This window comes from Eubalaena glacialis, chromosome 13, assembly GCF_028564815.1.
Source record: "Eubalaena glacialis isolate mEubGla1 chromosome 13, mEubGla1.1.hap2.+ XY, whole genome shotgun sequence".
In the NCBI taxonomy this organism is placed as follows: domain Eukaryota; kingdom Metazoa; phylum Chordata; class Mammalia; order Artiodactyla; family Balaenidae; genus Eubalaena; species Eubalaena glacialis.
In genome coordinates this window covers 46119852-46137005 of record NC_083728.1, presented here as the reverse complement: position 1 = coordinate 46137005, position 17154 = coordinate 46119852, and the positions used below count along the sequence as shown (strand labels likewise).

At 38.7% G+C, this 17154-nt stretch overlaps 1 protein-coding gene and 1 pseudogene across 1 annotated transcript in view; both read right to left on the bottom strand.

Annotated features, from left to right (window-relative positions):
• Positions 1-1356: 1356 nt before the first annotated feature.
• Positions 1357-10612, bottom strand: LOC133104185 (ferritin heavy chain-like; annotated as a pseudogene).
• A 486-nt stretch (positions 10613-11098) lies between these two features.
• The window catches only part of SPTLC3 (serine palmitoyltransferase long chain base subunit 3), a 133796-nt gene continuing 127740 nt past the window's right edge, over positions 11099-17154 (bottom strand). Inside the window, exon 13 of the mRNA XM_061208450.1 lies at positions 11099-12128. Coding sequence (XP_061064433.1) covers positions 12015-12128 — 114 coding nt within the window. The 3' untranslated portion in view covers positions 11099-12014. The remainder of the gene's footprint in view (positions 12129-17154) is intronic.

Sequence of the window (17154 nt, the reverse complement as noted above, 5' to 3'; positions counted from 1 at the left end):
ATGGCATTCTGAGAAAACAGACTTCAAATATGTTGTTCTTACTGACACCAGGAAAAATTGCCAAGAAAGCATCAGATAAGTTCAAATTACAATTGTTATTATTGCCATAAATCAGAGGGTATATTTAAGAGAGCTAAGGTTTTCTCATTGGAACTTTGAAGTCAGAGCAACCCATTTATAATATTTGTTATCTCTGATGAAAAATACAGAGGAGCATTGCATGTTTGAAGAACTGTTAAGACTTTCACCCAACTCAAGAGCTATTGTTGGAATAAATAAATAATCAGAGGTTGAAGATTTTTTTAAGGGGTAGGAAGAAAAAAAAGAAACAAGGTACTGCATTCAACAGAACAAGGGCATGAAAAGGAAAAGGAACATCTTGTAGGAAATGACACAGAGGGAGAACTAGAGAAGAGATAATTTTGCTCAAATGAATGGCAGATTATTCTTCAATATTGGGTCCCTTTTTGTAGAAAGAGAAGGTACCCGGAAATGGGAACAAACGTCCCATTGAGGTGAAAAGTTTGAAATAATTCATTTTATTTTAGTAAAATAAACACTCTTAACCATCAACAGAGAATCAGAACAAAGTTCCTGGTATGTTATTAGCACTGACCAATCTACCAAAACAAAAGTTCCAATAGTGGTTCTCAAACTATGACCTGGATGAGAATCCCCTGGGAAGGCTGGCTGAAATGAAAGATTCCTGGGCACTGTAGCTGTTCTGATTCAGTGGAGGTCTGGTCTGGGGCCCAGGGATCTGCATTTTAACAAGCTTACTAGTATGTTCTGAAGCCCATGGCCTCTGCCAAACTAAAACATGCTGAGAGGGAAGATAGCCAAACACCCAGGATATTGCATTCCATAAGATTAGGAAGATGTCTACACGATTTTGCTATTAGGCAAATGTATCCTCCTTACAAATATCAGTCTGGATCTTTTATCTTCTGCTTCCCTGAAGGTCATTTTCAGAGACAGCATCTTCCATCTATCTATCAGCCAACCAAATTCTCATCTCTGTATCTTTATACTCTTGCTTGATCTGTAAAGGAAGGGGAAAGTGTGTGTGTGTGTGTGTGTGCGTGCACACGTGTGCACACCATAACTGGGAGGGTTGGGGGTGCATAACATTATGTTCTGTTAGAAAATCACCTTTCCAAACAGAACCAACCAATGGGACATTTTTGGCTCTGGTATCGTTTTTGAGACCCAGTAATCCCTATTGAATTGAAATCATGGTTTTACTAAACTAGCAGTAGATTTTTTCTTATAAAAAATTCTCACAAGCACCCTCTTGACCAACCTTACTCTGTATGACATACATTCTTTTTTTTTTTTTTTTTTTTTTTTTTGGGTACCAAATTACTTTATTTGAAGGAATGATACTAAGGAAAGGACTTGTAGATGTTTTGGTACAACTTACAGAAAAGGTAAAGGTAACCCAAACATGCATGCACTGCCTTGGTGACCAGGGAAGTCACTCCTGTGGCTACGGGAAGCCAGCCTAAGGCTTAGCTTTCATTATCACTATTTCCCAGGGTGTGCTTGTCAAAGAGATAATGTGCCATGCCAGATTCAGGGGCCCCCATCGTGCGCAAGTTGGTTACGTGGTCACCCAATTCTTTAATGGATTTCACCTGCTCATTCAGGTAAGGAGTCTCAATGAAGTCACACAAATGGGGGTCATTTTCCTCAGTGGCCAATTTGTGCAGTTCCAGTAGTGACTGATTCACACTTTTTTCCAAGTGTAGCGCACATTCCATTGCATTCAGCCCATTCTCCCAGTCATCACGGTCTGGTTTCTTGATATCCTGCAGGAAGATTCGGCCACCCCGCTGGTTCTGCAGCTTCATCAGTTTCTCAGCATGTTCCCTCTCCTCATGAGATTGGTGAAGAAAGTATTTGGCAAAGTTCTTCAATGCCACATCATCGCGGTCAAAATAGTACGACATGGACAGGTAGACGTAGGAGGCGTAGAGCTCCAGGTTGATCTGGCGATTGATGGCGGCCTCCGAGTCCTGGTGGTAGTTCTGGCGCACCTGCGAGGGGGACGCGGTCGTCATGGCGGCCGGCTGAGGTGAGGCGGTGGCTGTGCAGCGCTGTAACGGCGGCGGGGACCTTGGGGCGGTCGGAGGGCGCTGTGAGGTGGTGGCGAGGGCTGGCTCTGAGCAGCCGGCCGGAGCGGGGGACGAGCGCCGGGTTCCGTCCAAGCACTGTTGAAGCAGGAAACCGCGGCAACTCTCCGCGAGGACTGTCGACATACATTCTTATATTACCAGCCCTTTGGGACCTGAGCCCCTCTAATATGCTCAGGAAACATTCCACTTGGATTAAAGTTGTTCTCCTAAGTGTATATTCAACACAGACTTTCTGACAGAGGTATGTCCTTGATCTTGTATTGGAGAATGTAATCAATTTCCCAGGACTCCGGGATCTTGATGAAGATGCATTTTGGACAATTAACTGAGATCAATTTCATTTAAATGTACATTTTCAAGAGAAAAGATCTACGTGTCTTGCTTTTCTTGGCACATTTATACAACATACGTTTTCTTTGCACAAGGAAAGCTGCAGTTCACTGAGAAGAGTGGGAATTTAGTCTCTGTTGGAATTTAGTTATCAAAATCAGTCATTGGATTGGGCAACTGCATTTTCAGGACTCCCTTCCTCTCCTCTTCTGCTTATAGGACTCCTTGCAAATGTCCAGGAGGAGCTTTACCATGTGATCCACTTTTAAACTGATGTACCTACTGGGGGGTTATAATCTCCCCATAAAAAACTTTCCAAAAGCTGATCATCTTTTTTTTTTATATATGTATTTTCCAGCTTTATTGAGATATAATTGACATACAACACTGCATAAGTTTAAGGTGTACAGCATAGTAATTTGACTTACATACATCATGAAATGATTATCACAATAAGTTTAGTGAACATCCATTATCTCATATAGATACAGATTTAAAGGAATAGAAAAAAAATGTTTTTCCTTGTTGTGAGAAACCTTACCTCTCTTAACAACTTTTATATGTAACATTCAGCAGTGTTCATTTATTTATCGTGTTGTACTTGACATCCCTAATACTTATTTATCTTATAACTGGAAGTTGGTACCTTTTAACTGCCTTCATCCAATTTCCCCTCCTCCACCCCCACCTCTGGTAACCACAAATGTGATCTCTTTTTCTGTGAGGTTGTTTGTTTGCTTGTTCCTCGTATACAGCATAGTGATCCAATATTTCTATACATTTCAAAATGACCACCAAAAGTCTAGTTACCATCTGTCACCAAAGATATTATATAATAATTGACTATATTCTCCACATTCTGCATTTCATACCAGTGACATTTATTTTGCAACTGGAAGTTTGTACCTCTTACCCTCCCTCACCTATTTCTCTCCTCCCCCTATCTCCCTCCCCTCTGGCAACTACCTGTTTGTTCTCTGTATCTATGACTCTGTTCCTGTTTTGTTATTTGTTCATTTGTTTTGTTTTTTAGATTCCATATATAAGTGCAATCATATGGTATTTGTCTTTCTCTGTCTGACTTATTTCACTTAGCATAAAACCTCTAGGTTCATCCATGTTGTCATAAATGGCAAGATTTCATTATTTTTATGACTGAGTAATATTCAGTTGTATATATATACCACATCTTCTTTATCCATTTATCTATTGATGCACACTTGGGTTGCTTCCATATCTTGGCTATTGTAAATAATGCTGCAATGAACATAGGGGTGCAGATGTCTTTTTGAATGAGTATTTTTGTTTTCTTTGGATAAATGCCCAGGATTGGAATTGCTGGAGCATATGTTAGTTCTATTTTTAATTTTTTGAGGTATCTCCATACTGTTTTCCATCGTGGCTGCACCAATTTACTTTCCCACCAGCAGTGCATGGGGGTTACCTTTCCTCCATATCCTTGCCAGTATTTGTTATTTCTTGTCTTTTTGACAATAGCCATTCTGACAGGTGTGAGGTGATATCTCATTGTGGTTTTGATTGGAATTTCCCTAATGATTAGTGATTTTGAGCATCTTTGCATGTGTCTGTTGGCCATCTGTATCTCTTCTTTGAAAAAATGATTTAAACTTTTTTCCTTAACTGACACACCTGAGGGACAGAACATTTTCCAATTAGTAGCTTTTTACTGTAGTGATTTAGAACCAAGAGGAACCCCGCCTAGACAGGATATATATAAATGTTGGAGGCACGTGAATTTCCTGCAAGTGCCCCTGATGACTCTTGGTGATGTTTGTATTTCTTCTCCCCCAAGTTGACAAGTGATGAAGACATAGTGATTAGGAGGACACAGGCTATTCTCAATCTCAGAGGCGATCTCAGTGCCCTCATCTCTACTGTGGGGATAAAAATAAAACAAAATTACAGAATTATTTTGAAGATTAAAGAAGTTAATTTATCTAAAGATTCTAGCATAGTATATTATACATGGTAAACATGCAATATGTGCTATCTATTGTGATGATTATTTTATAGTTAGTATTTTAAACTTTAGCTCAGTTATATCTGTGTTGTTTTAGAAATACTTTTATTGAACTCCTTGGTCTTATTATTTCAGCTTGAAATGAATAGTATAGGAGTGTAAAATTTGCTTCTATATTTTTCTTTTTTTAAAATTTAATTTAATTTATTTTTTATACAGCAGGTTCTTATTAGTTATCTATTTTATACATATTAGTGTATATATGTCAATCCTAATCTCTCAATTCATCCCACCACCACCACCATCTCCCTGACCCCCTCTTTCCCCCCTTGGTGTCCATACGTTTGTTCTCTACATCTGTGTCTCTATTTCTGCCTTGCAAACCGGTTCATCTGTACCATTTTCCTAGATTCCACATATATGCATTAATATACGATATTTGTTTTTCTCTTTCTAATTTACTTCACTCTGTATGACAGTCTCTAATTCCATCCATGTATCTACAAATGACCCAATTTCTTTCCTTTTTATGGCTAATATTCCATTGTATGTATGTACCACATCTTCTTTATCCATTCATCTGTCGATGGGCATTTAGGTTGCTTCCATGACCTGGCTATTGTAAATAGTGCTGCAATGAACATTGGGGTGCATGTGTCTTTTTGAATTATGGTTTTCTCTGGGCATATGCCCAGCAGTGGGATTGCTGGGTCATATGGTAATTCTATTTTTAGTCTTTTAAGGAACCTCCATACTGTTCTCCATAGTGGCTGTATCAATTTACATTCCCACCAATAGTGCAAGAGGGTTCCCTTTTCTCCACACCCTCTCCAGCATTTGTGGTTTGTAGGTTTTTCGATGATGCCTATTCTAACCCGTGTGAGGTGATACCTCATTGTAGTTTTGATTTGCCTTTCTCTAATAATTAGTGATGTTGAGCAGCTTTTCATGTGCCTCTTGGCCATCTGTATATCTTCTTTAGTGAAATGTCTATTTAGGTCTTCTGCCCACTTTTTGACTGGGTTGTTTTTTTAATATTGAGCTGCATGAGCTGCTTATATATTTTGGAGATTAATCCCTTGTCCGTTGATTCATTTGCAAATATTTTCTCCCATTCTGAGCGTTGTCTTTTCGTCTTGTTTATAGTTTCCTTTGCTGTGCAAAAGCTTTTAATTTTCACTAGGTCTCATTGGTTTATTTTTGTTTTTATTTCCATTACTCTAGGAGGTGGGTCAAAAAAGATCTTGCTGTGATTTATGTCAAAGACTGTTCTTCCTATGTTTTCCTCTAAGAGTTTTATAGTGTCTGGTCTTATATTTAGGTCTTTAATCCATTTTGAGTTTATTTCTTGTAAATGGTATTAGGGAGTGTTCTAATTTCATTCTTTTACACGTAGCTGCCCAGTTTTCCCAGCACCACTTATTGAAGAGACTGTCTTTTCTCCATTGTATATCCCTGCCTCCTTTGTCATAGATTAGTTGACCATATGTGCATGGGTTTATCTCTGTGCTTTCTATCTTGTTCCAGTGATCTATATTTCTGTTTTTGTGCCAGTTCCATATTGTCTTGATTACTGTAGCTTTATAGTATAGTCTGAAGTCAGGGAGTCTGATTCCTCCAGCTCCGTATTTTTCGCTCAAGACCGCCTTGGCTATTCGGGGTCTTTTGTGTCTCCATACAAATTTAAAGATTTTTTGTTCTAGTTCTGTAAAAAATGCCATTGGTAATTTGATAGGGATTGCATTGAATCTGTAGATTGCTTTGGGTAGTATAGTCATTTTCACAATATTGTTTCTTCCAGTCCAAGTACATGGTATATCTCTCCATCTGTTTATGTCATCTTTAATTTCTTTCATCAGTGTCTTATAGCTTTCTGCATACAGGTCTTTTGTCTCCTTAGGTAGGTTTATTTCTAGGTATTTTGTTCTTTTTGTTGCAGGGGTAAATGGGAGTGTTTCCTTAATTTCTCTTTCACATTTTTCATCATTAGTGTGTAAGAATGCAAGAGATTTCTGAGCATTAATTTTGTATCCTGCAACTTTACCAAATTCCTTGCTTACATCTAGTAGTTTTCTGGTGGCATCTTTAGGATTCTCTATGTATAGTATCATGTTATCTGCAAACAGTGACAGTTTTACTTCTTCTTTTCCAATTTGTATTCCTTTTATTCTTTTTCTTCTCTGATTGCTGTGGCTATGACTTCCAACACTAGGTTGAATAATAGTGGCAAGAGTGTACATCCTTGTCTTGTTCCTGTTCTTAGAGGAAATGGTTCCCGTTTTTCACCATTGAGAATGATGTTTGCTGTGGGTTTGTCATATATGGCCTTTATTATGTTGAGGTAGCTTCCCTCTATACCCACTTTCTGGAGAGTTTTTATCATAAATGGGTGTTGAATTTTGACAAAAGCTTTCTCTGCATCTATTGAGATGATCATATGGTTTTTCTTCTTCAATTTGTTAATATGGTGTATCACATTGATTGATTTGCATATATTGAAAAATCCTTGCATCCCTGGGATAAATCCCACTTGATCAGGATGCATGATCCTTTTAATGTGTTGTTGGCTTCTGTTTGCTAATATTTTTTGAGGATTTTTGCATCTATATTCATCAGTGATATTGGTCTGTAATTTTATTTTTCTGTAGTATCTTTGTCTGGTTTTGGTATCAGGGTGATGGTGGCCTCGTAGGACTTCCAAGTTTGGGAGTGTTTCTTCCTGTGTAATTTTATGGAAGAGTTTGAGAAGGATGGGTGTTAGCTCATCTCTATATGTTTGATAGAATTCACCTGTGAAGCCATCTGGTCCTGGGCTGTTGTTTGTTGGAAGATTTTAAATCACAGTTTCAATTCATTACTTGTGATTGGTCTGTTCATATTTTCTATTTCTTCCTGGTTCAGTCTTGGAAGGTTAAACTTTTCTAAGAATTTGTCCATTTCTTCCAGGTTGTCCATTTTATTGGCACAGAATTGCTTGTAGTAGTCTCTTATGATGCTTTGTATTTCTGTGGTGTCCATTGTAACTTCTCCTTTTTCATTTCTAATTTTATTGATTTGAGTACTCTCCCTCTTTTTCTTGATGAGTCTGGCTAATGGTTTATCAATTTTGTTTATCTTCTCAAGGAACAAGCTTTTAGTTTTATTGATCTTTGCAATTGTTTTCTTTGTTTCTATTTCATTTATTTCTGCTCTGATCTTTATGATTTCTTTCCTTCTACTAACTTTGGGTTTTGTTTGTTCTTCTTTCTCTAGTTCCTCTAGGTGTAAGGTTAGATTGTTTATTTGAGATTTTTCTTATTTCTTGAGGTAGGATTGTATTGCTATAAACTTTGCTCTTAGAACTGCTTTTGCTGCATCCCATAGGTTTTGGATCATCGTGTCTTCATTGTCATTTGTCTCTAGGATTTTTTAATTTCCTCTTTGATTTCTCTTGGTTATTTAGGAACATATTGTTTAGCCTCCATGTGTTTGTGCTTTTTACATTTTTTTTCCCCTGTAATTGATTTCTAATCTCACAGTATTGTGGTTGGAAAACATGCTTGATATGATTTCAGTTTTCTTAAATTTACTGAGGCTTGATTTGTGACCCATGATGTGATCTATCCTGGAGAATGTTCCCTGTGCACTTGAGAAGAAAGTGTAATCTGCTGTTTTCAGATGGAATGTCCTATAAGTATCAATTAAGTCTATCTTGCCTATTGTGTCATTTGAAGCTTGAGTTTCCTTGTTAATTTTCTGTCTGGATGATCTGTCCATTGGTGTAAGTAAGGTGTTCAAGTCCCCCACTATTATTATGTTACTGTTGATTTCCTCTTTTATAGCTGTTAGCAGTTGCCTTATGTATTGAGGTGCTCCTATGTTGAGTGCATATATATTTATAATTGTTTTATCATCTTCTTGGATTGATCCCTTGATCATTATGTAGTGTCCTTCCTTGTCTCTTGGAACATTCTTTATTTTAAATTTATTTTATCTGATATGAGTATTGCTCCTCCAGCTTTCTGTTGATTTCCATTTGCATGGAATATCTTTTTCCATCCCCTCACTTTCAGTCTGTATGTGTCCCTAGGTCTGAAGTGGGTCTCTTGCAGACAGCATATATATGGGTCTTGTTTTTGTATCCATTCAGTAAGTCTATGTCTTTTGGTTGGAGCATTTAATCCTTTCACATTTAAGGTAATTATCTATATGTATCTTCCTGTTACCATGTTCTTTACTGTTTTGGGTATGTTTTTGTAGGTCCTTTTCTTCTCTTGTGTTTTCCACTTAGAGAAGTTCCTTTAGTGTTTGTTGTAGAGCTGGTTTGGTGGTGCTGAATTCTCTTAGCTTTTGCTTGTCTGTAAACCTTTTGATTTCTCCATCAAATCTGAATGAGATCCTTGCTGGGTGGAGTAATCTTGGTTGTAGCTTCTTCCCGTTTATCTCTTTAAATATATTGTGCCACTCCCTTCTGGCTTGTAGAGTTTCTGCTGTTAACCTTATGGGAGTTCCCTTGTATGTTACTTGTCGTTTTTCCCTTGTTGCTTTTAATACTTTTTCTTTGTCTTTATTTTTTGTCAAATTGATTACTATGTGTCTTGGCGTGTTTCTCCTTGGGTTTATCCTGCCTGGGACTCTGCATTTCCTGGACTTTGGTGGTTATTTCCTTTCCCATGTTAGCGAAGTTTTCAACTATAATCTCTTCAAATATTTTCTCGGTTTCTTTCTCTCTTTCTTCTCCTTCTGGAACCCCTATAATGCAAATGTTGGTGCATTTAATGTTGTCCCAGAGGTCTCTTAGGCGGTCTTCATTTCTTTTCATTCTTTTTTCTTTATTCTGTTCTGTGGCAGTCAATTCCACCATTCTGTCTTCCAGGTCACTTATCTGTTCTTCTGCCTCAGTTATTCTGCTATTGATTCCTTCTAGTGTATTTTTCATTTTAATTATTGTATTATTCATTTCTGTTTGTTTGTTCTTTAATTCTTCTAGGTGTTTTTTCTTTCATACTTCTAAGTCTTTGTTAAACATTTCTTGCTTTTTCTTGATCTTTGCCTTCATTCTGTTTCCGAGGTTCTGGATCATCTTCACTATCATTATTCTCAATTCTTTTTCTGGAAGGTTGCCTATCTCCACTTCATTTAGTTGTTTTTCTGGGGGTTTATCTTGTTCCTTCATGTGGTACATAGTCCTCTGCCTTTTCATTTTGTCTATCTTTCTGTGAATGTGGTTTTCGTTCCACAGCCTGCAGAATTGTAGTTTTTATTGCTTCTGCTGTCTGCCCTCTGGTAGATGAGGCTATCTAAGAGGCTTGTGCAAGCTTCCTGATGGGAGGGACTGGTGGTGGGTAGAGCTGGGTGTTGCTCTGGGTTTAGAGCTCAGTAAAACTTTAATCCACTTCCCTGCTGATGGGTGGGACTGAGTTCCAGTCCCTGTTGGTTGTTTGGCCTGAGGCAACCCAACACTGGAGGTTACAGGTTCTTTGGTGGGGCTAATGGTGGACTCTGGGAGGGCTCATGCCAAGGAGTACTTCCTAGAACTTCTGCTGCCAATGTCCTTGTCCCCGCAGTGAGCCACAGCCACCCCCCCCCCCCCACTTCTGCAGGAGACCTCCAACACTAGCAGGTAGGTCTGGTTCAGTCTCCTATGGGGTCACTGCTCCTTCCTCTGGGTCCCAATGCACACACTACTTTGTGTGTGTCCTGCAGGAGTGGAGTCTCTGTTTCCCCCAGTCCTGTCAAAGTCCTGCAATCAAATCCCACTAGCCTTCAAAGTCTGATTCTCTGGGAATTCCTCCTCCTGTTGCCGGACTCCCAGGTTGGGAAGCCTGACATGGGGCTCAGAACCTTCACTCCAGTGGGTTGACTTCTGTGGTATACATGTTCTCCAGTTTGTGAGTCACCCACCCAGCAGTTATGGGATTTTATTGTGATTGCTCCCCTCGTACCATCTTATTGCAGCTTCTCCTTTTTCTTTGGATGTGAGGTATCTTTTTTGGTGAGTTCCAGTGTTTTCCTGTTGATGATTGTTCAGCAGTTAGTTGTGATTCCAGTGCTCTCACAAGAGGGAGTGAGTGCACGTCCTTCTACTCCACCATCTTGAACCAATCTCCACGCTTCTCCATCCAACACGGGAGCTGTGGGTGGAGTTTCTATCCCAGCTCACAGCATGAAAGCCTTGGTCCATCTGTGTCATGCAAAGTCAAACCTCTCTTGAAGTGATTTGTTTATAGTGTCATTTGATGGAGTGGAATGTTCTGTAACTCATTCGAACTATTACAGAAGCTTTGCTAAAAGGTCACCACTGCTTTTTAGTGTTTCCCAATCTGGGCACCATCTGGAAGCTTGATAAAGATAAGGTTTTCCCCTGGTTTCTTCCATACCAACTAGATCCAATTAGCAAAGGGCTACTTTTGCAGAGAAGTTTGTGTTCACATTTGGAGAGAGAGAGACAGACAGGCAGACATACAGAGACAGACAGAGAGATAAAGAGAGACAGAGACAACTCAAGTAAATTCCAGTTAGTTGCCCAATAGTGTGCAAGCCCACTTAGCACCAAATTGGAGTGCTTATGCCAGAGAACAGTAGTATTTAATAGGCCTGAATGGGGAAGGGGATCAGAATTGAAAAGTGGAATAGCATTTACTTTAAAATGTCATTTTTGAACCAATATGTTCTTCAAGTGTAGTCTTGAGAGGCAACTCTAAAGGAACTTGAATTTCCCCATGTACTCCAAATTTAATAGGAAAATGACCACTCAGTCGTTAAAGTAGTAAAAGCAATGCTAAACATTCAGTCTGCATGGCACCAACAACATTCAAGTTGTTATAACTTTACAGTTTTAGTCTAGGCCTACCATTGGCTTGCTTGCTTTCTGCCCTCTTCCTGATGAAACAAAAGTCTTGAATTTTCCAAACCTCAAAACTCAGCTGTAAAACTGCAGGAGACCAGCAAGCGGAAAAGGAAAATTTCCTTTAAAGATGTTTGGTCGCCGCTGGCCAGGCCTGCACTCTCCCTTGAAACATTAACTATGGCTTTTGACACTTGTCCTTGGAAAAAGTCCAAATGTGGCAAATGGTAGAGGCAACATTTCTTTACCCTCCTGCCTGGAACTCCCTGTGATACGGATGAGTTCTAGCTGGTGTTTCATGGGTAACAAGGAGTCCAGCTACTGCCCAACACCCTTGCCCCCATCTGCAGTTGAAATTAGCAAACACATAATGAGATCTACTGAACTAAAAAGTCAAAACCCTCTTATTTGATTGGAACTCCTGAAAGGGTCTGGACCAAAGAGGCTGCACAGTAGCAATGAAAGTACAGGCTCTTTGCTATTAAAAATATTCTAAGAAGTGCATGTGTGTATTTGCAGCAGGATACTTGGGGGAAGAGAAAATTAAACTCTGGAACCATAGTTTTGTCTCTGCAGAGACGTTAAAAGCACAACAATCGTGTCTCCCTTGGCTCAATGAAATTGGTTTGGAAACCAAAACTGTCCTTAGAAAGGAGAAGAAATCTATTTATATTTCTTTGGAGGCAAGGAGGGAGGTCTTTCTGGCAAAGTCTTTAGGCTCCATTCAGGTCCAGGAAACTCAATCCTCAAGTTCAAAGCTCGTCTCGTCGTAGAGTTCGGGGCGTGCTGACTTCCTGTTCCGGGAATATTTCACATGCAGGAGGTCACCCATCTCATCCAGGGCTTCCAAAACCTGCAAAGAGATTCCTTCCATCAGTTCTTTTTAAACCCCCAAGTGGCCTTGCTCTCTGGGGGGCTCACAGAGAACCACACTCTTCTTTTCCCAGCTTATTCGATTTTAAAGAAAAGGAGAAAGATCCAAATCATTAAGCTGTGGTTCAAAAGCCAGCCCTAGAGGAATGTTAGAGGCTAATGCATTTTATTTTCATATTCTTTAATAGTCTAACTCCACATTACGAATCTTTAGTTTATTTTGGGGGTGTGAGGAGAGGAATAAAATCATCTGATCCATGCTTACCCTTGAAGGATTTATTTTAAAGTTTAATGACATATATAAACTTGTGGAAGAAAAAGAAAACTTTGCCAATTAAATTTGCATTAATTCTTCATGACACAGCAAACCAACCTGGCCAGGAAGAAAATGGAACATTATAGGAGCTAATTAGGATCCTCATCTCTCTCCCATTCTTCCGCTGCCCCCCTCCTCCCATCCCCAACTTTTAAATACTCATCTCTATGCTCCATAGAATAATAGAATTTAAAACCACAAGAGACCAAGAACTCATCTGTTTCAATTCTCTCAATCCAGGCTGGTAAATGTATCCCCAGTTTTACAAATGAAACAACTGAGATCCAGAATATACAAAACGTAAGTTTTTCCTTCCAGTCTGTCACTAATCCTACTGAATTGGGCATGCCTTTTTAACCTTTTGGGCCTGTTTTTCTCAACCAGTCAAAAGAAAAGGGAAACGATATTAGAGTCCAATGTTTTGGAAAAGGTAAAGTGAGAATCGTTACCATCAGAATGAATGACTCATGGGGCTTAGGGATTTTCTCTGTTGGGAAATCTTCCAAACTGACATTAGTTAAGATCCCTACCAAGATGTTAAGAATAGTTTATTTCTGGGTGGTAGGATTATGGGTGATTAAATTTTTCTTTTTACTTCAATTTATTTTCTTAATTTTTATACCAAATATAAGCCCTAGGAAAAAGTATCAGGCTTTACATTTTAAGTGGCATCAATCTGGGATAGTTTCTGTTGCTTTTCCTGAAGGTGGGGGATGGAGTAGCTCTGTGGCTTTGAAAGTGAAGGACCCACACACCTGGGGAGAAGTACCACAATTCATGAAGGATGTGGGAGGAAAACATAGAATTTTGATTCATTTTAATCTCAACCTGTTTTTAAAAAAATGTTTTTTTATTTTTTTATACAATTTTAAAGGTTACTTTCCATTTACACTTATTACAAAGTATCAGCTATATTCCCTGTGTTGTGTACAATACATCCTTGAGCCTATCTTATACCCAATAGTTTGTGCCTCTTGCTCCCCAGCCCTTATGTTACCCCTCCCACTCTCCCCACTGGTAACAAGTAGTTTGCTCTCTATGTCTGTGTCTGTTTCTTTTTTATTATATTCACTGGTTTGTTGTATTTTTTATATTCCACACATAAGCAATGTCATACAGTACTTGTCTTTCTCTGTCTGACTTATTTTTACTTAGCATAATGCCCTCCAAGTCCATCCAAGTTGCTGCAAATGGCAAAATTTCATTCTTTTTTATGGTTGAGTTATATTCCATTGCAAATACATACCACATCTTCTTTATCCATTCATCTATTGATGGACACTTAAGTTGCTTCCATATCTTGGCTATTGTAAGTAACACTGCTATGAACATTGGGGTGCATGTATCTTTTTGAATCAGTGTTTTTGTTTTTTTCATATATATACCCAGGAATGGAATTGCTGGATCATAGGGCAGTTCTATTTTTAGTTTTTTAAGAAACCTCCATACTGTTTTCCACAGTGGCTGCATCAATATACATTCCCACCCACAGTGTACGAGGGTTCCCTTTTCTCCACATCCTTGCCAACATTTGTAATTTGTGTTCTTTTTGATGATAGCCATTCTGACAGGTGTGAGGTGGTATCTCAACCTTTTTAACTTCTTTTTTTGTGTCTGTTATAAAATGTACATAATATATTGGTAATGCATGTATTATTTCTAAATGGATTTATGTTGAGGCCCACTAATCAACTACCTGAAACACACCAGTACTCAAACAAAGTCGGGTTTATTCAGCTTGCTGCAGCAGGGAATACCCACTCCAGAAGAACCATCTTCGTAACAGGGAGTTGGGAAGGGCTACGTATCACATCTGGACTTGTGCACGAGATGATTCTAAGGAAGCAGGGACTAGTTCTGGCTTGGATGCTGTCGAGAAGCTGGAGCAGCTCAGTGTTGTTTATATGTAGACTTCTTATCTAGAAGGCGGGAGGATTATAGCAAGGCTAGAGCTGTCCTTGGTAAAGGAGCAGCTGCCACTCATGTTAGAAGAAGGACCTTTTAAGTCATTTTGTGTTTGTAAAGTGACCTCCTTTTTGTCTTGTTCCAAACATGGTCACTGAATAGACTTCTCTAATATTGTATATTTTCTGCGACCGTCATTTATGTTCAGTTGCTACCTTAATGCCCTGACTGTTCAAGGGGTCATTTTTCACTTCTCTTATAGTAAGAAACTTGCTCAAAATTTTGTATTGATTTGATGATCTCAAAAGTTTAGAAGCATTTGTCTAGATGAGGTTTCCGTGCTCCTTCCAAACCAAGTATTCCGCAGGAATTAACTCATGAAAACAATCACAAGGTCTGATATCTATTGAACTGGGTATTCATGAGTGCCTCCATGCCATTTGGATCAGAAGAAAGATGCAGATCGACCCAAGCTGTCCATCCCCTCCTGCCGTCTCTGGAGCTTGCTTCTGGGCACGTCCTCTTCTCCCCATGTCTGCAGTGCCTCTCTCTTCACTCCCTTTTCCCTTGATGTGTAAACATGCTCAAGTCTTCCCCCACTTTCAAGGGCTTTTTCTAAACCTATTTTTCTTGCCTTTACACACTTCTCAAAAGACTTGCCTACCATTTCTTACCACCCACTCATTACATTTAGAAGAAACAATTTGTTTAAATTAATATTCTCTAAAATATACTCATTTTAGAGAATCTGGACAATATATAGAACAAAAACAGCAAAGTTCTCCCATCATCTCAAAATCTAGAGTTAGCTCAGTTATTAACGTGTTATCTAATAAATTGTTATTGTGTACCTACTATGTTCTGTACATTGGTTTAAGTCCTAGAATATAATGGTGACGCAGAAAGATATGGACCCGTGTGTGTGTGTGTGTCTGTGTGTGTGTGTAATTCGAGCTCAAAGTATCCCTTTCATTTTTTAATTCTTTGTATTCTTATTTCTATTCCCTGCACTCCCCTAAAACTCTCTGTTCTGAGCAACAGCAAGATCCTACTAACTAACTGCTAAACCAATGGTTTCTTCTCATCTCTCACCCCACTTGGATGTTCTGCTGTTTTGTAGAGACATTTTTAAAAATTAATTTTTATCGGAGTATAGTTGATTTACAATGTTATATTTGTTTCAGTTGTACAGCAAAGTGAATCAGTTATACATGTACATATATCCACTCTTTTTTAGATTCTATTCTCATATAGGTCGTTACAGAGTATTGAGTAAAGTTCCCTGTCCTATACAGTAGGTTCTTATTAGTTATATATTTTATATATAGTAGTGTGTATATGTCAATCCCAATCTCCCAATTTATCCTTCCTCCCACTTTTCCCCTTGGTAACCATAAGTTTGTTTTCTACATCTGTGACTCTATTTCTGTTTTGTAAATAGGTTCATCAATAGAATATTACTTAGCCATAAAAAAGAACAAAATAATGCCATCTGCAGTGACATGGATGGACCTAGAGATTGTCATACTGAGTGAAGTAAGTCAGACAAGAAAGACAAATATCATATGGTATCGCTTACATGTGGAATCTAAAATAATCACAGGGACATTTGATCCTCCCCCTCCTTGAAGCTTTTTCCTTTTTACTGTGTTGAGCACTACACTAGCTCATGACTTTTCCAATTGATCTAGCTCCATCTAAGCCCATTTCCTCGTCTGTGATTCCTATATCCAACCAGGAATGTAGGGGGAGTCTGTGCTTGGCCCATTCACTTATATTTGGACAATTATATCTTCTACCATTGACTTTAATGATCCCTTAGTTCCTCAGATTACAGCAGCTCCAGCCTTGCATACTCTCCTAAGCTCCAGAATTGGATTTTATTTTCTTTAAATTTTATCGAAGTATAAATGACTCAGTTACACACACACACACACACACACATATTCTTTTTCATATTCTTTTCCATTATGGTTTGTCACAGGATATTGAATATAGTTCCCTGTGCTATACAGTAGGACCTTGATGTTTATCCATCCTATATATAATAGTTTGCTTTTCCACAGATGGCCCATAGACTTGTAATCCCAACATGTCTAGAAGTGAGCTCATTTTATTCCCCCAGTCCTGTTGATGTTATGTTGTTCCTTGCCATATACCTTATCTCATATATGTGCTTAGTTTTGCCGTTCTTTATTTGCTAGAGGGCTAGAGACCTCAGATTATTCTTGATTCCCTCGCCCCATATGTGCCCTGCATCCAATATTTGCCAAGTCTTGGCAGCTTCATGCATGCATAATGTCTATTCCTAGACCCATTTCTTTTGTTTCCGTTGCCCTTGACCTTGTCGTCTCTTGTTTTGTTCAAATAGTTCCATATATAATAACCCACTCCACCCTCATGCAGTTGTCTATATTTCTTTTTCGAGATGAATTTATTCTGTCTGATATTATTATGACGTGCTTATTTATAGTATGTTCTCTTAGACTTTTTGCCCCAGGGTTTTGCATAGAGCAGACACCTGATAGTGTTTGCTAAACTGCATTGATTTTATGAGATGGTTTCATCAACCCTAAACTGACTGACCTGGCTTGGTTCTCTGATATTACTCATTCACATAGAGATCGAAATCCAAGGACAATGAAATGTGGTTTTGAAATCCTTTACACCTCACGTAGGATGAGCTTATATGATAGATCTGTCTTTGTTGTTGGTTTCCCAACATGTGGCTTATTTGGGTCATATTTTCTTATGATGGACGTGGTGGCTATGAGCAGTGCCAGGA